This window comes from Oryzias latipes, chromosome 2 (genome assembly GCF_053564925.1).
Source record: "Oryzias latipes strain Hd-rR chromosome 2, Olatipes_Hd-rR_3.1".
Lineage (NCBI taxonomy): Eukaryota > Metazoa > Chordata > Actinopteri > Beloniformes > Adrianichthyidae > Oryzias > Oryzias latipes.
Genome location: NC_136238.1, coordinates 30,692,191 through 30,715,331, shown reverse-complemented (window position 1 = coordinate 30,715,331; position 23,141 = coordinate 30,692,191). Strand labels below are relative to the sequence as shown.

General features: G+C 41.8%; 1 protein-coding gene and 1 non-coding gene across 2 annotated transcripts in view; both read left to right on the top strand.

Moving 5' to 3' along the window:
- The first annotated feature begins 792 nt into the window (after positions 1–792).
- On the top strand, positions 793–998 carry LOC144990741 (small nucleolar RNA U3). The gene has a single exon (XR_013654697.1). It is a non-coding gene; the product is annotated as a small nucleolar RNA U3 (small nucleolar RNA).
- Positions 999–4,222: 3,224 nt separating this feature from the next.
- The window catches only part of LOC144987029 (uncharacterized), a 48,238-nt gene continuing 29,319 nt past the window's right edge, over positions 4,223–23,141 (top strand). Inside the window, exons 1-2 of the mRNA XM_078935884.1 lie at positions 4,223–4,971; positions 10,189–10,518. Coding sequence (XP_078792010.1) covers positions 4,827–4,971; positions 10,189–10,518 — 475 coding nt within the window. The 5' untranslated portion in view covers positions 4,223–4,826. The remainder of the gene's footprint in view (positions 4,972–10,188; positions 10,519–23,141) is intronic.

Here is a 23,141-nt window from a genome sequence, read left to right as displayed (position 1 = left end):
TTTTTCCCTCTGTGGCCCTAATATTCTATCATTTTACATATAGCCTTATAGTCTATGGGAAACTGTAAATTATCTAATGATAGCAACATCATCTAAAACTCATTATTTATCCAAAATGATTGAAATTAATGATCACAAACGTTTAAATAATGACAGTGGGTGTAGTTATATGTGATAACAATGTATAGTGAGCAGTGAAATAACTATTGGTTTCCATTTTTGGCGACTGCTGACTGACGTTAGGGATGAGATTAAATAGATCCTGGAATTTAGCCTGGTCTGGAGCAGGCTAGCTCCACAGAATAAATCTCCATGGTATTTTATACCATAACATATCCTCCTGCCCCCTATCCAGCTTTAGTGCAACCGGATTGGGGATCAATTGAGCCAGGATCACCAAGATATCCTGGCTTAATCCCTTATCCTACTTTTGTGCAACAGGCCCCAGGAGCTCATGAAGGTGGTTCTGTTGGAGCAGAGAGCAGAACTCTGATCCCAGTTTCAGGAACAATGCAGGCTCATGTTCTGGACTGAAGAGTTCTCCTGAAATGTTCTGTTCAGACTTCTTCAGGATCACATCTGTGTGTGAATGTGGAGGTTTGTCTGAACCAAGCTGCAGCTCACTTTGAAGCTCCTTCAGGCTCACACAGCAACAATGACAAAGACTGAAGCTGCTGTGCTGCCCTCTAGTGGCAAACATGGCATCTGCAGCACACATTTCTGCAGGAGGAGACCAGGAGCAGGAGTTCCTGTCTGCAGACAGAAGAGGACAAACAACATCCAGAACTCACTAAGACTCTACTTTCAGGGATCATTTCTTTAGTCTGGAACTAGAGGATTGTGTTTCTACAGAGGTTGGTCTGGCTGTCCATGATGATGAATGAAGATGTTTCCTTCAGAGCAGGAAGCTGGGGAGAAGATGAGAATCTTCTTCACTGATGAAGACTGTTCAGTGTTTCTGGATGTGACACTGAAGGAGGAAACATTGTCTGAGTGGACTGTTGGTTTGTTGGAACCTGAAATGGATTTTTGTAACGAGTTCTGCCACAACAGTCTCAGTTGATAAAAGGGGATATCCCATGATGCACTGGGATCCTTTTCAGTCTTTGTGTAGATTTATAAGCCTGTTTTATTTCATGTTTGTTGTTTTTTCTCTTCATTAATCTGTAATTTGAAAATCTTAATTTGAAAATGTTTTTTTCTCAGCTTTAGGAAGCGACACAGAAATCTGACACATTTTTCTGCAGCTGGAGATTCTAAATGTGTCTGGATGGAGGTCAAACATCTTTGATGGTTAAATCAAGAATTATTTTAAATATTTTAGATGAATTTCATTGTAGATGTTCTGTACTCCACCACTTCTCTTTGTCCTTCTGCTTCACCTCAGAACTGCTGCTCCATATCCTCAGACGATGAAGAAAACTGAATTTTATGTTTATTAAGACAAACTATTATGATCTAAACCAGGGGTCGGCAACCCATCGTTTCGGAGCCACGTGTGGCTCTTTCATCCATCTGTTGTGGCTCCCTGTGACTTTGGAAAATAATGAGTATTTTATAATAATTAAATTTTATTTTAGTTTGTTCATTTTTCATGGCATTTCAAAGGCGTTGCTGGCTCCGCACGAAGCGCGAGCCACGTAAAAAACAGCTTCGTAATGATCTCGTATTTATCGGGCGAGAACTGCAGAGCTGATAGCAGGGAGAGGCACGCGGGGCGGCTTCAATAAACACTCCGATCTTCTGCCGGGAACTTGACGTGCCGTGGGGCAGAGACCAACTCGCTGATGACAGACTGAGAGTTCGCGCCAGCGTTGCCAGATAGAGTCACAGGTTTCCAGCCCAAAAGTCATCTGAAAACCGCCAGACCCAGACAAAAACCACCCAACACAAGTTTTGATTGTGTTTTTTTCCCGTACTGGACTGATAAAATGAAAAAAAATTCTAAATAAAAGATAGTTCAGACTAATAATAAAATGTGTACAATATTGAATATTTCTTCAGTGGGCCGCTTTCTTCCATTCATTTGCTTAACCCGCTCTATCCCCGCTATAACCTGCGTCCGGCTCTTTCATCCTTGTGCTGCGCTGGAGCGACCCGACTACCGTATTTTGCGCGCTCTGTGTAAGACACACTGAGGAGCGCAGGGGAAACAAATCTCAGCTGCAGAGGATGTGAACAGGTGAACAGGTAGAGAGGAAAAGCAGGTGGAGAGGCGGAGGAGGGGCTTTAGCTTCAAACTCTGTCAGAGAGATGCAAACACGGGCGTCAGATTGAGACGCAGCTTTCCCTGCGGGAGTTGAAGCAGAGACTTTCTCTGGGATGATTTTATGAAGTCAAACATGGAAACATGATTACTAAGTAGAACTCTTCAAAACAATAAACCTGATCTCTCCACATTCTCAGTGTCTACCAAGCATTGATAAACACATCGCTCCATGCAGCGATCAGACCAGAACCAGTAGCTCCTCCCAACGTGGCCGCGATATCATCCTTTAAAGAACATAATGTGCATTTGCAGCGACGTATGCTTCAGATGATGTCCGATTGGCCAATCTACATGTCAATCAAGTCCCTTACTTCTCAGTGAGGATTTTGATTGGCTGGTGGATTTTAAAGAAGTACTTTTTTTTTTTTAATCTTTTCTGGCCCGTGATCTACACTCATGTCCTTGAAGGTCGACCGGTAGATCGCGATCGACGTAATGAGCACCTTTGAATAATATATACATGCATAATATATATAATGATGTCATAACGGGTTGTGGCTCCGAGTGCTTTCTTTTTTATTAGGGGCGGTCCCAAATGGCTCTTTGAGTAAAAAAGGTTGCCGACCCCTGATCTAAACCAATCAAAGCTGCTGCTGTTAAGATGCTGACAGAAATGTTTACATCCTGCAGGTTTACCTCAGGTTCCTCTCCTCTCTTTCCCTTTTTTGATGAATTTTTCTCTGTAATTTGTTTTATTATAATCAAGAAGTCTGAATAAAATGATTTTCCTAATGTTCTTCTGTCTCTACATTACAAAGGTACTGAGTGTAGAAAGAAGAACAGGACTTTTCTGTCACTTTGGATTGAGGTCAGAATGTGGTGATTTCAGGTTTTTGTTGGGACTTTGTGGAAAGAGTTGAGTCACTTTTCAAAAACTTTAATCATCTATGTATATTTGTGCAAACATGAGCTCTAAAAAGAAAACTTGAGGGATTTTAAGGCAACAGAGAAGACAGGTTTGTTGAACTTCTGCTCCCACAGTCGATGCAGCAGAGACAGAAACTGAAGCCTTCATCACATCACAGGCAGATAAAGGAGGCAAAAACTTCTCATCTCCACTTTTATCTTCTGCTTCATTTTGTTCTCAAGACTCCAAATAAAAGTTTTCTTTTGTGCTTTGACAGGGAACAATAGTACATTTGAAATAATATCACATATCAGTGAACTTCCTGCTCAGCCAAATGGTTGAAGACATATATTTTTAAAACCTTGTTTTTATGTAATGTTTACCCAAAGCAATAAGAAACACTAAATAAATGTTTTTCATTAATATTTTTTATCTTGTTAAAAAATCGTTCCTGTGTCAAAAAAACCTAAAGAAAATCCTGTCCTGATGAACAGAAACAGTTTATAAAAGCTTGTAGATTAAAAACTAAACTCTGCAGAACACAGTCTCTCTGCTCTGCTCCATTCTGATCCTCCTGCAGACAAATAGATCCATGAACGTCTTTGTTTTCCTGGTCTGAGCTGGAATCTGGATCTAAACTCTATCATTTTAACTCTGTTGGAGAGTAAATTTGACTATTTAGACTGGGACCAAATACTGTCTTTTTCAGAGTAAAATTGTATTCAATTTGAGTAAAATTTTATTTGCTGTATGTGTGAGAATTATTCTGGAATTACTGGGTACATTTTTCTGAATTATGGGTTACAGTTTATAAATTCACATGAATATTGAGGTCATGAGAGAAAATCTCTATTTTCTAACCCTAACCTTCTCACCGCAGAAAAGACTAAAAATCTCCACACCACTCTAGAACCATCTAGAACAGTATTATGGGATGTTTTTCAGCTGAATCACTGGGATCCATCTTCATGTTATCATCAAAGTGATCGTGTCAGATGAAATCTTTCCTGTTTGAAGGAGTTTCCTTCATGTCAAAATAGGATCCCAGATCTCCCATCAGGCCTTGCAGCTCCTGACTTTGTGATGAGTTCCTGCAGAAACTCTTGGAAATCTCAAGTTGATTCTCTCCCAGTTGACATCCATGGAGATTTTCACTGCTGTTGTTCAACTGTAGAGTTTGTCACAGACGCTCAAACTCATGAAGAGTTCAGCTGGAAGTTGAGAACGAGGCTTTGAAACCAGCAGCAGTTTGAGTCCATTCTGATGTTCCATTCAGGTTTCTGCTACAACAAGCCTTTATTTTGAAAGAGCCAGTGGGGCAGAAACAATAGAAGGAGGAGATTACCAACCCCCCCTGGAATGTTGCCCCCTGTGCAGTGGACTAGTGGGGGCAGGGACGGCTGAACCAATCACAGAAGACTGTTGCAGCTTTCCCTCCAAAAGTCAACCAATCAGATGTTGTTGTTTGGATTCTTTGTCTTGAAGTTTCACATGTGGAAGCTTCCAGAGTCTTTTCTGTTTGCTCTGCAGGCTGAGCAGAACTGACTCCTGCAGGATCACAGGAACTTTCAGGAAAATCTCCAAACAGGAGAAAAGTTTCTGTTTGGACCTTTTTCTGGGATTGTGAGACTAGCAGATGATCGATCGGAGCTGCAGTGAAGAGGACGGCGGTGTTTGTGGGAGTTGGAGCTGAAGATCGGAGCAGGAACCATGTCTTCAGAACCTCAGGAAGGTTCTGTCAGAGAACAACTTTCTGCTGCTGAAGGAACCATCGTCCAGAACGAGGAGGAGCTCTGTCGTCAGCGCAGACTGCTGGATAGCAGCTGGAACCCGCAGCTGCAGCTCCACATAGTTGGTACGTGACTAAAAATTTGAATGATGCCGCATTGAAGCTGCATCACCCAGAGTTGTGTGAGAGTCCGTGGTTGTTGCTGGCCTGAAGCCGACACAGGATACCTTTTCCCAGACGAAGAGACAGAGCAGCGGCAATAACAAACGGAAAACGGTATCTGTCCCTGCAGCGCGGCGGAGAACGAGGGGATTTATTGAATGCAGTAGAGCCACGCTTTGACATTCCCTCTCAGAAATACTGAAAAAGGATCCCTGTACTGTACGCCCAGACCAGAGCTACGGCTGAGATGGAAACAGAAGAAAGAGAGGCATCCCTGCCCTTAGACCCCCCCTTCTCCTCTAAGCAGCGATAGCGGCGTCTTGATACTAAAGCCTGTGGTTCTCCAGAAAAACATGAACATATAAACATACATCACATTCAGCTTTCCCCCAAACGTGCTGTTCACAAAGATGTTTCTAAGTTCTAAGTTCCTCATGGATTTTATCTCTGGTCATTTATTTTGGAAGCAGTTTATGTCTTAAATAACTTAAAGGAAAGTTCATAGTTACTTGATTTGATTTTTCTGGCAGAATTTTATTATTGTTTAAACCACATTTGCACTAAATAGTGTCATATTGTTTTTAACAAAGACAATATAATTGTTCACAGAATGAGTATCTGATTCACAGCTATTCCTTTTTAATTAAGCAATGGCTATGGGTTTGTTTTTCAAAAGTTTAAAACAATGTGCCTGGCGGCTACTTGACTTATTCATTTTTTATCCTGTTCATCCTGTTTAAGAAGCACACAGCTAGTAATGGAAACTAATAAAATGGAAATGAATAATCTGAACGTAGTAAATTTGTCGTATTTCCCCTGAGACGGAAACTTCTGTGAGGGTGTGTATGAGGGTGTGTGTGTGCTTCTGAAACCGCGTGCGTGTGTGTAAGAAGAGGGAGCTCAGAGGGAGTTAGAGGAGAATAGTAATAAAAGATTTCCCCCAGAAACCCTTGAAGTCTGAACACAGGACTAGCAGAAAACGTCAATTATCAGCAAAGATGAATGTGTTTAAAATAGTTCCAATCATGCACCATATGCAGAACTAAAAAAAAAAAAAACGTGCGGTGATGACTGTTATCGTCACACCCGACTTCTTTCAAGCATTAACTGGTTCTGTTCCACAACTTCCCTCCACCACAGCTTCCGTTTTTACATCTCCTTCTTAACCAGGGCTCCAGACTAACTTTTATTCACTAGTATGGAATCACATCTCTGCCTTAAAGTGAAAGGGCGTAAAAACAACTGAGGGGGCGTATTCAGGAACTGAGTGAGTGAACCTCACAACGCGCAGGCGCAATTCTAACCAAGCGACCCCACATTTTAAAACTGCGCGGCCAAAATCCTAACTAAACAGAGAATCCGCACAGTCAGTTCTCTTTCGGCCCCCGCCTGGATTTACGCTCAGTGTTAAGGGGGCGTTTTTGTCACTAGGTTGCGGTATTCAGGGGTGTATTTATCACTTGGGGGCAGGGACCTTTCTGGATGATCTGATTGGCTAATATTTGCATGTCAAGCAGTGGGGCAGGACTTTCATTTTGGGGCTTTAATAGAAAAAGAACGGCGGCTGTAACGTGGATTAAAAGATTTAAAACAGTATCAAATGCAGTGAATTTTACATGAGAAAAACTTACAGCACATCAAAACCTGCTGCACTTTCTTACCTTGGTTTTGGGTTGTCGGTTAACGTTTTATTCCATGTTACATCCGCTGTTTTTTCTATGAATGCCTCTAACACGGGGGGAGGGTGGCAACGAAAAAGTTTGACACAAAGAGCCGACATTTCTAAGAGCCACACCACACATTGCCCTGCCAGACACACACACAAACACACAATTAAAGTCATATTATTTAATAACACACCCCTCTCCTTACAATACAACAGCACTGGATTAAACTGTTTCAGTATAGTGTTTTTTCTGTACTTAACATTAAAATACATACCGGTGAAACGTGCGCGCTGGTGTGTGTTTGAAAAGGCAGCGAGTGCAAAACTGAGTTGGTTGTAATTTATTTTTCAGTCATTAATCAGCATTTATAATCCATCAAAGTCCTTATCTTCTGCATCTGAAACAGCTGGGCCACATTTCTATCAAAACCGCCGGCTTCCCTTTCCTCATCATCAGAGTCCGTCTCTTTGCTATGCGGCTCCTAAGAACAGTGAAAGCAGACACCTCAGGCCAAGTTTAAGTCCTGCAGTCCAGAAGTGTGGCGTGACCCGCCGGCGCCGCATCCCGGTAAAAGGGGTAGGAAGGACAGCTTTTCATTGTCATCTGCTGGAAGTAGCAGCGCTGAGCCTCGAGTCGATCTTCCAACGCAGGCCTTTCCTTTTCCGCGGAAACTCAGCTGCTGCTGCGTCTTCTTGTTGGTTTGGAGTTGGTTTGCCAGCATCCTCACTTGTGAACCATGGATTCATTATTTTAAATTCTTTGACAGCTGAGGTTCTATAAAGTTATATATTCATAGATTCAGACTTCCTGCTTCAATAACTCTTCTGATCAACGTTCAAATGTGTCAGCAAGTATCTCAATCTTTTTGTATTAACACACAGAGTGAAACACAAATGCATTTTTAAAGAAAAAAGATCGTTTTTATTGCCTTTTAATCAGAATTGTTCGCTTTCAGCAGTGAATGCAGACATGCAGCAGCCGGCTGCCAAGGGACAGTCAACAAAGTGCAATCTCTGTGAAACACCATTCTGTAAAAATCAATAATCTCACAAAAAGAATAAATGTCTATATTAATATGAACTGGTAATGAAGACTCATCAGCCGATTTGTATTACAATAAATATTTTGTAGGAAAGTCCATCTTTATTTTATCTTGTTGCCTATACTTTTTCAAATGTTAATAGTAGAGCTATGACGGTGTCGAATTTTTCATCACCGCTATCTATGCTATACTTTAGAAGTATAGCATAGATGTGTACTCCCCCTTTAAAAAGTACTAATTTAATCAGAAGCTCAATGAGCAAAAGAAACATTTCCAAACTTTCCACAAAGTTGACTTCTATTGAACATTTCTTTAACTCTATAACATGAAATAAAAATATATAAACGCACGGTGGCGCAGTGGTTAGCGCTCTTGCCTCACAGCAAGAAGGTCCCCGAAACAGAACATCAATGGGGGTGTGGGGTTTCTGTGTGGGGTTTGCATGTTCTCCCCGTGCATGCGTGGGTTCTCTCCGCGATCTCTGGCTTTTTCCCACCGTCCAAAAACATGCTTCATAGGTTAATTGGCAACTCTAAATTGTCCCTAGTGTGAGTGTGAGAGTAAATGGATGTGTGATTGTGGACATTCTACCCTGCGGCAGACTGGCGACCAGTCCAGGGCATCCCCTGCCTTCGCCCACAAGTTGCCGGGATAGGCTCCAGCAGCCCCGTGACCCCCGAAAGGGAAAAAGGGTATGGAAAATGAATGAATGAATGAACATGAAATAAAGGTTAATGATCTAACTTAGATTGCATAATCTTCCGTTTTACTTCAATTGGTTTAAGTAAATCCACCCTGTAACAAAAACTACTACATCTAGTATTTTGTAATGAGGATGACATATTGCAACATCTATCTTTTTCTATTCTTCAAGAAGAACCTATTTTAGAGCCTGGATGGAGAGTGATGCTCAACTTGTTCTTCAGAATTCCCCACAGTTGTTGGATAGGGTTCAGATCAGGACACATACTTGGCCGTTCAATCACCTTCACCCTGTTCTTCCTCAGAAAATACAGCAGTAGCTTTAGAAGTGTGTTTTCGATCATTGTCATGTTGGAAAAGTGCTCAATGACCAATGAAGTAATAGCAGCATCTTCTTCTTCAGTTTAGAGTACTACATTGTTGAGTTCATGATCCCATCAATGAAATGCAGCTCCCTCACACCAGCAGCACTCATGCAGCCCCACACCAGGACACTGCCACCACCATGTTTCACTGTAGGCACCATGCATTTATCTTTGAAATCCTCACCTTTGCAATGCCGTACATTTTTAGAACCATTAGTTTTGACAATGGTGATCTTTGTCCCATTACTCCAGAGTATTGAGTCTCAGTAGTCTCCATCTGATTCAGCATGAGCCCTAAGAAATTGTAAGCATGCTTTTTTGTGGATGTGCTTTAGGAGAGGCTTCTTTCCTGGACAATAACCAAGCATGCCATTTCCTCTGCAGTGTGCGCCATATGGCGTCATGGGAAACAGTGTCTCCAGTTTAGATTTCTACTGCTTTAGCTAACTGCAGTGAACTTTCATGGTGGTTTTCTTCAAGCCTTCTCATGAGAAGACCCTCCTCTCGAGATGTTAACTTGCATGGACGGCCTGGCCGTCTCTATGATTCCATCTTTCTTTAATTTTTGGATCACTATTGCAGTAGTAAATTTGACTGATATGTAAAGCTTTGCTGATCTTGTAGCCCTCACCTTTTTTGTGCAAAGAAAGGATTTACTTTCTCAGATTTGGTGACATTTCTTTTCCACGGGGAGCCATTGCTGACAGCATGAAATGGGAAGGCTGTTCTTTGTTAAGAAAGGCCCTTTTAAGGTCACCTGTGTGGTGGACACCTCTTAAATAAGTCATTAGACTCAACTGTGGTTGTATCCCTGTTTATTAGAAATTTGTAGTCTTAAGTTTGTCTTTTGTCATAAGACTGACTGAGGTGTACTCATTTTTGAAACATGTGTTTGAATTAATTTGTTAGGAAATCAATTTTTTGAAAGTAAATTAACAGATCCTGTTTGCAATCAATGGCCCACCTTTGTAGGAGTATTTTGTAATCTAGTTTTTCACAGAAAATGTTGATTCTGAAAGGATGCTAAAGGTTTCTGACACATTTAGTGAGGTGTATTCATTAATGCTGAGCATTGTATTTCTTTTAATTTGTCCCACACTGGACCATAAGATTATTAAAAATATCATGAAAATTTTTAAGATGCTTTTTAATTACTATTCTATATATTATTAAGCATTTATGTTTTGATTTCAAATTTTATTTATTAATAAACAATTTTAAATGAATGAATGATGCATTTATTCAATTGTTTTATATTCATTTTATTTATTTCAATGAGTCTCTTCCGGTCTTCCGGACTCCTCAGACATTTTCTCTAATGATCACAGAGTTTATTGATGCTTGACGAAACCCAAAAGTCCTGGAATCCTATAAAAGGCTCCTTGTTGTGTTTGTGTCCCTGCAGTCATCTCCCAACATAGGATGACTGAAGAGGAAGATCTCTGCAACCAGCAGAGGAACTTCAGAGTGGAGCAGGAGGAACCAGAACCTACACAGATTAAAGAGGAACAGGAGGAACCAGAACCCCAACAGATTAAAGAGGAACCAGAACCTCCAAAGATTAAGGAGGAACAGCAGAGCTTTAATGTAACTGATAGTCAGGATGAAGAAGGAAACCAACATGAAGAATCAACATCAACTACAGATGAAGAGACAGACCCACAGAACAGAGATCAGAGGAAGAGGAGGGACAGAAGTCATGTCCAAAGTGTGGACAGCTCTCACATGTCAGCAGGTCAGTGTGACTCTGATCTTCATCTCCACACTATCGGTATGTTCACTTCAACAACGGTTCTATCTTGAGCTTCAAGCTCTCCAAACATGCAGTCCATCAACAGCGTGTCCTGGAAGAGTCTCTTCTGTCCCTTCCAGTTGAAAAGACAGAAGACATTGTTGGTCAGTGCAGCCGACAACATTCTTCAAATCACATGATCTTAGTTAGTCCCTCCAGCTAACGACAAACAGGAAACCTTAACAGATCAAAGAGAAAATTGTTAGCAGATAAAAAAGTCCAATCTGTTTTGTCGTCTGTGGTTCTAAGTTTGTAGTTCAGTTCTTTTCAGCAGATTTCTCTGTCAAACCCAAGATCCATCTAAACCTCTTTGATGTCTCCATGTCTCCAATTCCAGACATTCAGACAGATTCTATTTCCAAAACTACATTTCAAGCTAAAACCCAAAGACAGGGTCCTGCTCATGGACCTGCAGACAGAAAAGATTTAAACCTGAACACATCAGTGAAAAACTGCTTAATGTCAGAATTGTTCTCCATCTTTTTGATGGATGGATCATTTTGATGGATCATTTTGTTGATGGTTTGTCTGTGGAATGACATTTCATACTCATAGTTTCAGTGGAGATCAAGAGTCTGGAACCTCTAACACTAAAAGAACCATTTGATCCAGTTTCTTCCAGACCAAAACCCAACAAGAGCCACAAAGTTCAACTTCACTGTTTAACAAAATACTTTAAATTTTGGTTTTTCTGGTTGTTAAAACAATCATTTATAAAATGTAGCTTTTAAAAAAAATTATTTGAATCATGACAGTGTTATCAGAACAGTCATGAGATGAATTATTTGTGTGATTAATTAATCATTAACTTTTATTAGGTAATTTAATGAATTTATTTTTAATCTGACCTAATAATTGCTGTGAAAAGCCTGATTTTGAGGTATATTTATTGAAATCTGTGAAATTTTGGTGATGAAAAAGATCAAGTTACAAGTAAAAAAGCTTTTTTTTAAGTGTTCTTGTCATATTAGACTTCCAACCTCTATGTTTAAACCAACAAGGAGTATTTTTTTAACCTCTAAAAGCTGTTGCTGGTGAGATAGGCGGAGAGATGTGGGCGCATCTGTGGATGAAACATGAGCGAGTGCACACGAGTGTTGCATGTTTATGACTGCACAGCTGTTTCTTTGGTCATGTCGGTCATTTAGCAGGTCTGCATGCTATGTATCCCATCATGCATCACACTTGTCCCATAATGAAAAATCAGGTCCATAAATATTGGGACAGAGATTCATTGTAAGCATTTTTGGATTTGAAATGAACCGAAAAAGATTTGTTCCTCCACGGTTAATGTTTTTAGCACGTATTAGCCTAATGCTAACCCTTCTTGCAGCCATGATAGAAACACTGGCCGCACGGATTTAAAAATTATGAGCGAGCATGCCCTTAATAATAATCATAACAGTTATAAAAGCACATTTAGATGATCGTCTCCTGCAGGTTCCTGCTGATTTTGCTGTTCCTGGACAGCTATAGCCCCATGAACAATGCTAACCTTAAAAAAACATTATTTTCCATCTTTAACTGGTTCAGACGATTTATTGACTGAAACAGCTCTCCTCATAGGGGGGAGGTGTAGGGGGCCCTTTTCAGCACAGTTTCATACTGTTGTGCTAAAGAAAACAAAAAACGTATTTTAAAAATGTGAACGTTTTTTACTGTGCATATTCTGAATTATACTACAATATTTCTTATTGGTACTTAACAATAAATAAAGTCACTACAACATATAAAAGGGCCTCTACTTATATCCCTGCAGTTAAGCTGTAACAATTATACCAGATCTGCCGGAAAGACAAATGTTACATAAAAGGTGAAAATCTGACACTAAGATGAGCGAGAAAAAAAAAAATCTGTCCATCAATACGCTGTGGGTAAGGAGGAGGGATGAAGCAGACAGGGAGCAGTGTGGCAGTGTGCACGTGGGGGTGGAGAAACATGCATGCTGCCGACGTGAACCGTGTGTTCATAAGGGGAACCAGATCCTACCCAGCCAGACCAGGAGAGGGGAGGAGAGCCTCCCAGGCCAGAAGCCCCCCGAGCATCTGGACCCCGGCAGCCCGGGAGGAGTGGAGGAGGGGACCGCCCACCCCACCGGCCGGGCACAGAGAGGGCCCCCCTACAGGGGCCCCCCCAGCGCCCAGAGGCACAAGCGAACCCAGTGTCCGGCCCCCAGGCCACAAGACAGGAGCGCTTAACTGTACCAGGCGGCAGCCATGGGGGGGACCGGACACTGAGACAAGGGCCAGGGACGGGGCCAGGGCCCCCGGAAGCAATGAGTCGTCCACCACCCGACCGGCCCACCTTCTCCGCAAGCCAGCCCAGGCACGCGACCTAAACAACCCAGGGATCGGCACCCCCCTCCCCAACTCTGTCAGTGCCCTCCTCTCTCTGTGATGGGGAGGGAAAGCCCCAGAGGGTCCCGGCGAGCCAGCCCCCAGGTCCGTCCTACCCATGCACTCACGCATACATACTCACAATCATCTGGTTAGTGCAGTGTGTGTGTCTACAGAGGAAGTTAAAATTGTGGGGGGGGCCAGCGTAAGGTGAGCACGGATGTTTCACCGTGCCCCCCTCCACCAGACCCTCTCCACAAGGCCCTAGATGAATCAGAGTGTCTAATATGCAAGTAAAAAACGGGGAGGGGGGCGGGTGCCGACGAGAACCCAGAGAGGGGTATCCCCAGTGAGCCCCGCCAGCATACCCCTCCCATCCAGTTCCCGGAGCCCTATGTGCTTGTGTGCAATATTAGTTTGGGTGAGAACAGGGAGCAGGCGGATGGGCACAACCGGGGGAGGAGGTAGGCGCCCCCCCTCCCAGAGCGGCCAGGGAGCCAGAAACGGCAAGCCAGCCGCAGTTGGAGGCCAAAGCCTCGTAGCGCCGAGGAAGGACAAGGAAGGAAGCAAGGAAGGGCCCCGGTGCCAGAACGGAGGGGCAGGGTGTCCAGCCCCACCATTCATACCCTGGCCTCCCTAAGGACTAGCACGCCCCCCCCCCAAATAAATAAATAAATGAATAAATTAAATAATAATTATAATAAATAAATATTAATAATTAATAATAATAGTAATAATAGGGGCTGCACAGTGGCGCAGTGGTTAGCGCTCTTGCATCACAGCAAGAAGGCCCCCGGTTCAAGTCCCGGCTGGGGGACATGAAAAACACAACATCAATGGGGGACCTTTCTGTGTGGAGTTTGCATGTTCTCCCCATGCCTGCGTGGGTTTTCTCCGCGATCTCCGGCTTCCTTCCACCGTCCAAAAACATGCTACATAGGTTGATTGGCAACTCTAAATTGTCCATAGGTGTGAGTGTGAGAGTGAATGGATGTGTGATTGAGGATATTCCACCCTGCGACAGACTGGCAACCAGTCCAGGGTATCCCTTGCCTACGCCCAAGTGGCTGGGATAGGCTCTGGCAACCCCGTGACCCCGAAAGGGAATAAACAGTTAAGAAGATGAATGAGTAATAATAATAATTAATAATAGTAATAATAATTAACAATAATAGTAATAATAATAATTAATAATAATAATGAAATACACCCACCCAAGTGAACCCCTTAACCCCTGCTGTGACTGCGGCGTCGACCCCGGGGGGCCAGGCCACACGCCAACTACCGGCCACGGGCGAAACACCGGCCATGGGCAGATGACCCCAGAACCCCAAGCCCCCCCCAGCCCCCGCCACGGCGACCAGCCACCCAGCACGGCACCCGAACGCCGTTCCCGGTCAGCCGTACTGCCTATCCTGCGCCCAGAAGGCACCCACCCAGGAACCCCTGCCAAGTTGCCGGCAGAGCGTGTGCCCCCACCACCACACCACCCAGGCAACCAGAGCCCCGAGCCGGGAGAACGGCAGCCCCGGCAGAGCCCACCCCGCCAAACCCACCCCGGCCCACCAGACCAGCCAGGACCCGGCCCAACCTGTCACCATCCCACCCCTACTAGGTGATGTGACTAATCAGCTGGAGCCAGGGAGAGTCTGAAGCAAACAGGTTTTTTGTGGAGGACATTATCTCTAAACTAATATGCTCTGACATGAGGTTTCTGTAGTGGTTGATGCTAAGATTAATTTTTGATTTCCAGTTTAGGAGGATAGGTTTCTTTGCAATACATATAGCGGTTAGAACCATATAAGCCTTGTTAGATTCCATGTTGATGTTATTCAGGTCACCTAATAAGCAGAATTTGGGGCAAGCAGGAATCTTATGATTAAACCAGACTGATATCCTCACAAACCTTACGCCAGAATGATTGAACAGGTGGACATAGCCACAGGGCATGCAAATAGTCGTCTATGTTGTTACCTATGCACTGTGTACATATAGCAGACTGATTGAGACCCATTTTAAATAACCTCTGTCCAGTGTAGTGAATTCTGTGGAGAATCTTGTATTGAATAAGTTGCAAATTAGGGCTTTTGGTCATATTAAAGGCATTCAAACAGATCTGTAGCCAAAATTGATCACTAGAATTCAATGATAGCTCAGACTCCCATTTTGTCATGGGTAAGTAAATTGTTTCATCTATGTCCGATAACATCTTATAAATTTTGGAGGTGAGTTTGGGATTTTTAAGGTCCATGAAATATGTTACTGTAAGGGGAAGGTCTTGGTCTATTTGGGTCAGGCAGTATTTAGTGCTTATAGCTGATTTAAGTTGCTGATATCCTAGAAATTTGTTTATATTAATTCCATAGGTTGAGGATAACGTTGAGAGGGACATAAATTTTCTATTCTGAATTATATGCTGGAACTGCTGGATTCCTTTGTTCTTCCATGAAGCAAAATGAATCATGGTTTTGTTAATCAAAATGTCAGGGTTGTTCCAAATGGGGGTAAGTTTACATGGAAATAATGTGAGGTTGTTTTTTTTAAGAAAATCCCACCAAGCTGTTAATGATGAGCTGATGTTTAAACTTCTGAAACAATTGTGTTGTTTAATTTTAGAACTGAAGAAAGGTAGATTAGAAATATCTAGGTTATCACAGAGATTTTGTTCTATGTCTAGCTAGGATTCATTTAGCACACCAGGATTCAGCCATTTTTGTACATAACACAATCTGTTCGCGGAGTAGTAGTCCTGGAAGTCTGGAAGGCCTAGTCCTCCTCTATCTTTAGGTTTTTTAATAGTTTTTAAACTGATCCGTGGGGGTTTACCTTCCCAGAGGTATTGGGAAATGAATGGGTCTAATGATTTGAACCAAGTAGTTGGAGGTTTGGAAGGAATCATTGAAAATAGGTAGTTAATTTTTGGGAGAATCGTCATTTTTATGGTTGCAACCTCCCGATTAGAGAAATGGGTAGAGTTTTCCATCTAGTGAGATCAGCCTCGGTTGTTTTAAGTAGTTGGGTGTGGTTTAGCTTAAATAGATCAGAAAGCCTAGGAGATATTTATACCTAAGTACTTTATGTTGCCTGTTTGTATTTTAATAGATAACGGATTTAGAAACCCAAATATTCTAATGAACTCCATAACAACCTGAGCTTTCATTTCATGTACATAGAGCCACAGGCTGATGGCCTCTATACCATATTGATGCAGTAACTTCATTAGAGGGAGGCACAAGGGAGTATTGAATTTGTAGAAATGAATTTTTCTATAAAATAAAAACTTTGGTTGTTTTGAAATATGATTCGCTACAGGATGTTCCTTGTCCCAACAACAGCTAGACTATAGAATGACACAGTTTAGGACTGCTGAAACTGCTGCTGGATTTACTTAATAATTCATGTGTACTTTTACTTCCACTTTTATTACCATTTTAATTTTTACTGACTGTTTTTCTAACTGTTATTTTTCTTGTTTGCCTGTTGTAACAAATGAATTTCCCTCCGGTGATCAATAAAGTCTTGTCTTGTCTTATCTTGACTTTCTTGGACAGCTTTTTTAGGTTTTCATCTTCTCTAAGCCAAAATTATCAAAAGTAAAGTAAAGGATACATACATTTCAATCAGGTTCCATCTAAAATAAAATGACAATAATTATTAAAAGTGCATAATAACGAATTAACATCTGTGCACGGAGAGAGGACCAGATTAAAAGTGTTAGAAAAGGTCTCAGCCGAGGAAGAGTTAAACATGTGAGAGCTAATTTCTCTATGTGCAGGCAAGAGTGACACATGTCATCGGTCGCTTTCTGCGTTGTGGTGGCTAATATATGGTGTGACACAGTGTTACCTCTTGGAGAGAAGCCTCCCTTTATTCTGCTAATAAACAAGCAGAAAACAATACACTGTGTGATTCTGCCCCCTCCAGTTCCTCTACAAACAAAACAAAATTTAAGCTTTAACAGTGAATCCCCAAAATATTTCTGCTAAACCATCAATCCCTTTTAATCATCACATCACAAGTTAGAAACAAATATTGCTGTAGTTATACAAATAAATATTAAAACCAAAAAGGCCAATAAACAATAGGATGGATTGGGATAATACTATTATTTTAGGATGATGGCACCCACCTCTCTGACAGGAGGTCATACAAAAGGGGATGGGGAACAGTAGCCTTGGGAATATATAGGGGAGTCAAAAGAAGTAGAAGAAGAAGAGGAAAGGAAGGAGGGGCTATGAAAGGGAGTGTAATGCACCAGTTTGTTGGAGATCCCTCAGGTATGGTAACACTTGAACAGATTTTGTGCCATTATAAAATAAGATAAAGGCTGTCCCGGTTACACACAGCGAAAGAAAAGTAAAAAAAATACAATGATGTGAGAAATAAAAATGTCCTCAGAAAAAATAGAGTCAAAATGCACACCTAAAGTAAAAACAAGGTTGAGTGTTCCACCGTTAACATGTGTGGACCCAGACCCATGCTGAATAGAATTAAAAGAGTCCATGAGACTGAAACCTCTGGCAAAGAGGTCAGAGTCATCATTAATGTATATGTTAAAATCACCAAAGATGATCAGGTTAGACAGCTTCATAGTGGAAGATAAACAGTCACACAAACACACACCATACATAAATAACAATAAAATAATAGTTCATAAAATAGAAGTTCATATAAGGGAAATTTGTTAAACAGCCGTACTGAATCGAAATGTATGGAACCGAGCCCTATGAGACTCTGAATGGAACCGAATTGAGATTTTAGCCTAGACATAAATCTGATGGAGAAATCAATAGAATCTGCAGTTTGGATCAGTTTCTATTGAAAAAGGCTGCATAAATATGAAAGACAGCTTTCAGGTTCAGATGCAGTTCTGAAAAACAGCAGAAACATGATCTGGGGGGTATTCCAGAAAGCAGGTTATGCTAGCTCCCACGATAAGTTTGAGGCTAAGGAAGTTGATAACCTCAGCTTTCGGTTCCAGAAATGGAGGTATGTTTCAGGGTAGGTCAAGTTACCATGGCAACTCATGCTCTGAACATAACCTGGTCCGGAGCAGGTTTAGTTGAAGCTTAGTTTGTTTACAGAGAGGTGAAGCAGCATGGCGTGTCCATTTGAAGATGATTTAGTGGATGAAAAAGTTCAGATAATACTTTTCCCACCATGAGAGGGTGATAAGACCACATATGGATGTTTGAAATAGAAACTTTTTTACTTTGATCTAACTTAATTATTTGCTTAAGTTAATATAGATCATTTTTTAGTTAAGTCAGCTTAAAAATAACACATAGTTTTCAGACAGTTATTTTCCTTTCGTTCAAATTAATTCAATTAAGTAGGTGTAACTTTGATGTTGCTGTTAGATCGGCACCGCAAGGGATTCTGGGATATCATTCCCTTTGCCTGTCTGGACGGATTTGGGTTTAAGTGTGGGTTTTTTACAAAATGTGTTTAGTTGTATAGCTATTTACTGTGTTTCACCGTGTTTGGCCGAGATATTTTGTTCTACTATGCTTAAGTCTCTGCACCATGAGTGAGAGTAAAGTAGAGGATGATGAGTTTATATAGCACCTCTACCACGCAAATCTGTTATGACAGTGATGGAATATTCTGTGATGAATTTTTCCACTCTGTGCATTTTTTTCCGTTCTTTTTATTGTTATAAAAATGAGCATATCTGCCGGCTCAAACTTAGACATATGAAAGTTCAAGAAATATAAGTAATTAAGATGGAAAAAAGATTAATGAAGTAATGTGACATTTATTTAGATAAATACGTAAATTTGAGTTGAATAAACAATTATTGAGTTTGAATTACTTTAACTAAATTGTTTAAATTATTTTTCAGCCATGTTACTTTTTTGATGGACTTGTAATTTTTTTCCGCCGTCATTAAAATCTCAGACTCCGTCTCACTTAAGTACAGCGCTTTCTTTTTTTTTCACCACGCGTTTCCATGGTGACTCCAGAAATCGGCGATCTATTGAGAATGTCTTTATGTACCGTGCGATAACCCAGGGTTACCAAGTCGAGCGTAATTACGCCAACTCATATCCGTTCTTTTGGAACCGACATACCCAGAGTAAGCAAGTTCAGGCGGATTTCAGCCAGAGTTCAGGCTTAAAGTCAGGCTAATTTAAACATGCTTCCTGGGGCCTGTTTCAGAAAGGAGGTTAAGTGTAAACTCTGAGTGCGTTAACCCTGAAATCAGGGAAACCCTGGGTTTTCCATTTCAGAATGGGAGGTTTGTTAAACCAGAGAAAGCAGAGTAAGTCAAACCCGTTTCTGAAAGAGAGGTAACTTATACTCGGAGTCAGTGTCCATGGTTACTTACGCTGTGAACCTAACCTGGTCGGTAGCAGGTTTTATCCTCTAAACTCAAAGTTTCTGCCGGTCCCCTCCCCTTTTTAAAGACGAAGCGGTATTTTTTGCTTTAACCTTCATTGTCCAAATTTCCGTCACACAGAGATGGTCTAAGTGACAAGAATGGCTTGTCCTTTTTTGGAGGACCCAATAGACGAGTAGGCTGCATTAATTCATAGAGAATTACATTTACGTCGTGCGAGGATTTTGAGACCTAGACTCGATTTTTTTGTCATTTCCCCATACGTTTTTGTTTGAGCGTTACCGTTTTTCGTTGCAGTCAATTACATATATACAATGAAAACAACATTAGATATGTATTGCTATGAAGATGTTTCATATGTCAAATATTGTCAACAAAGCCTACATCCATGACATGCTCAAATTTGACCTGATTGAATTATGTTTTTATACTTCATTTTTAGCTGCTGCCATGTTCTTTTAATTCCTGCAGGATTGCATCTACATGAAAATGAAACCAGGGACATTGAATTAGATTAATGTAAAAATTATTTTTTGGAAACACAATTTGCTAGTACTGCTTACTTTCTTAATCCCATATAAACCTATACCACTTGATCAATACAAGGGTAGTGTTGCAGTGTGTGTGTGCTGAGCGGGGTGCGAGCCACGAGAGAGAAGGGGAGGGGCGAGTGCAGGTGCAGATGGGGGGGGTGAGCACGGAGCGGAGGTGTGTGCGTGGTATATATTGTGTGTTCGGAGGACGGAGCACTAAGTTAAATAAAGAGAAGGTGTCATTCCCAGAATAACTGTTTTGGAGTCATTCTTAATCCGCTCTGGAGGTTGAGGGTTTCCAACGGGAAGTGAACCCCGAAGGAGAATTCCCTTCGGCCCTGAAGGAAATCTCCCCTGCGCTTCTGACCACGGTCGGTCAGAAAGACGAGAGAAAAGAAAGGAGAAGTCTTCGCGCAGCGAAAGGTTCAACAGTAGACAAAAGTTCACTTTTAAAACACAATTGCATGTATTAATATTAAACTGACCAAGAGGGGAAGGTTAACAAAAAAGTCCTCTAAACATTACCGACGTCAAATGCATTTTCCCTCAGATTGGTTCTGTACACTATGCAGCATTTCATGCAATTACACCAGGAATAACACTTCAAAAGTACACCTAGATATCCCCATTTTTTATTTCACACCTTACGCTACTTAAAAAGTTATTACAGCCAATATTTTATAACAATGATTTAAATGCAAACTTACGCATTAACTTGAGCAGCTATGTTTTTCCACGCTAACTGTCTCTGTTTTGCAGATGCAGCGGTGTTGCTTTTCTTCCAGAATATGTGCTCATATTCACTGTAACTCTGCAGCAGCACGTCAAGTTCAGCTGGCGAAAAATATGCAGACCTCTTTGTTTTCACGGTTGCCATGGTGACTCGTAATATCTGCGCTCCATTGATAATGGCTTCTTATAGTCGCGGTGGGGACGCTTAACTCTGAATCAGTCCACTCAGAGTTGATTGACCTAACTCGGATCAGCTTCTCTGAAACAGAAAACTCAGAGTTGTTAATCTCTCGATTGACCAACTCAGAGTTCAAGTTTAACCTCAGAGTTGGTTGAACCTCCTTTCTGAAACAGGCCCCTGGAATACCCCCCTGATGGAGGCTCTCATTTATCCTCATTATTCTTCCAAACAGCCCAATCAAGTTGGCCCAAAGGCACATTGGCAGAGCAACATGTTGTCTATGAAGAACCTACTCAGCTGTGCTACAAACAACAACAAACATCCAAACCACAACGGTAAACAATCAAGACCAACACAACTGTCAACATCCAGAATCCAGCAAATATCCCAAACAGAACATTATTACCCACAATGCACCTGAACAGGTCCTGCAGCAGACAGCGTCTTTCCAATAACTTTATTAGTCTCATCTTTTTAAAACTGGAAAGATTTTTCTTCAACATTTAAAACAGAAAACAGGAAATGAAAATATTTGACAATCCACTTGATGAGAAGCTGCAGAAAGACTGAAATCCATCAGATTGTAAAAACGTAGAGGTGGTCCTTTGATGATGATGATGTGATGAAGATCAGACGCTGATGTCACTGATGTTCTGGCTGTTGATGGGCTGGATGTGGGTCCTGGTGGTGCTGAAGAATGAAAGATCCTTCTACCTGCAGTCATTCCTGAAGGAAGCTGATTGCAGCTGTTCTCTCCTGACAGATGGAATGATGGGAAATGAAGTTCATTTTGAAGTGTGGTCCAAGCAGAACAGAAAGGTCTCACCTCAAAGTCAGGACTTGGATCAGCTGCTGTTCTCTGGGAGCGTGCACGTGCTGCTGCATGTGCTTCTGTCATGGCGTTCTGGATGAGCTGCTGAGGTCTGTTTGCATCAAGACTCTCAGCTGCTTTAGTCAAAGTGCTGAGCGATGGAACAATGGAGCCGTTTCTGAAGGAAGAGGATCAAACATGATGCTCTGCATCCGTTTGCTTCAGGAAGTGGAGGTTTTTTAGAGTCTCCAGACTGTTTCTGAACGGCCAAAGAAAAGCAGCTGATGTGCTTCTGTCTCCTACCAGCAGGGAGCGCTCTCAGCCGGACAGAACAGATCCTCAATGCTGCTCTGAGAAGGACTCTTCTGTTCCAGAAGCAGAGACTGTTCACATCCAGGAGAATCTGGACTCCAATGAATCCCAGAGAATCTCCTCTCTGCTGTTTGGACACTTTGACCAGCAGAGGGCAGCAGAACTTTCAGCAACTCTGGATCTGATCCCACAAAAACAATCCATGGATGATCAGATTTCAGAAGATTTGAAGGATCAAAGACAAAGATGTTCTGAAGAGAAGATGTGAGAAGAAAGTCCAGAATGAATCCACTCTGACTTCTCCTCATGTCTCTGAAGCTTGTGTCTTCATGTCTTCACCTCAGAGTTTCTTCTGGATTCCATGTGGATCAATAATATTGATCATGTTCTGTTGTCATTTTCCATCAGAACTTCAGGCTTTTCTCTGCTGATGATCTCTGAGCTGAACTTCTTGGAGGAATTCCTGAATCTGGGATTTGGAGCAAACAGTCAGAACAAAGGAGGTTTCCATTTCTTCTAAGCTCTGCCAGAAGAAAAGAGCTGAAGCTTGAAGCTGAAGCAGCATTTGCTCAGAGAATCTGTCCTCCAGACCAACAAGTCCCACCACAGCCTTGAAGACGTTTCCAGAAGCAGCAGCAGACTGTGTTCCCATGACGACGCTGAAGTCAGCTGCTGCTCTGCAGGAGAAAGTCTGCAGCTCCTCAGGAAGCTCTTTCAAGCTCGTGCACATCTGTCAGTGCAGCAGCAGAAAGCCTGTTTCCCTGCAGGAAGTCCGAGACTTTTCAAAGTAAGAGCCTCATGTTGGCAGAGATGGGTTGGATTCTTTGATGCTCCAGTGTCTTTTGGATTCAGGATGAGTTCATGCAGATCTAGAAATCCCACCATGATGATCATCCTTGAGGAATTTCAAAATAAAAGACTTACAAACACCACAATCACTGCTGGATGATAAATACATTTACTCTTTATTTTCTGTCAATAAATAATATTTATCAATAAATCCTTGATTGAAAATGATGGATCTAAAGTTGAAAAGAAGTCAAAGTGCTGACTCAGCACAGATCAAAGGAGGCACAGATGATTTCCTGGAATGAAGAAAACATCAAACATCATGATGTGATCTGGAACTGAGCTGTTCTTCAGAAGATCCTCCCAAACATGGAAACTGTTGCTGCAACACGTGAAGGTTTGGTTCTGTTGCTAGTGAGATCTGATGGATCAGAACCAGACTTCTGTCAGCTGGAACTGGGGCTTCTTCCAGACCATGTGACCTCATGGACAAGGCGTCTGAGTCTGGATCAGAAGATTGAGGGTTCAA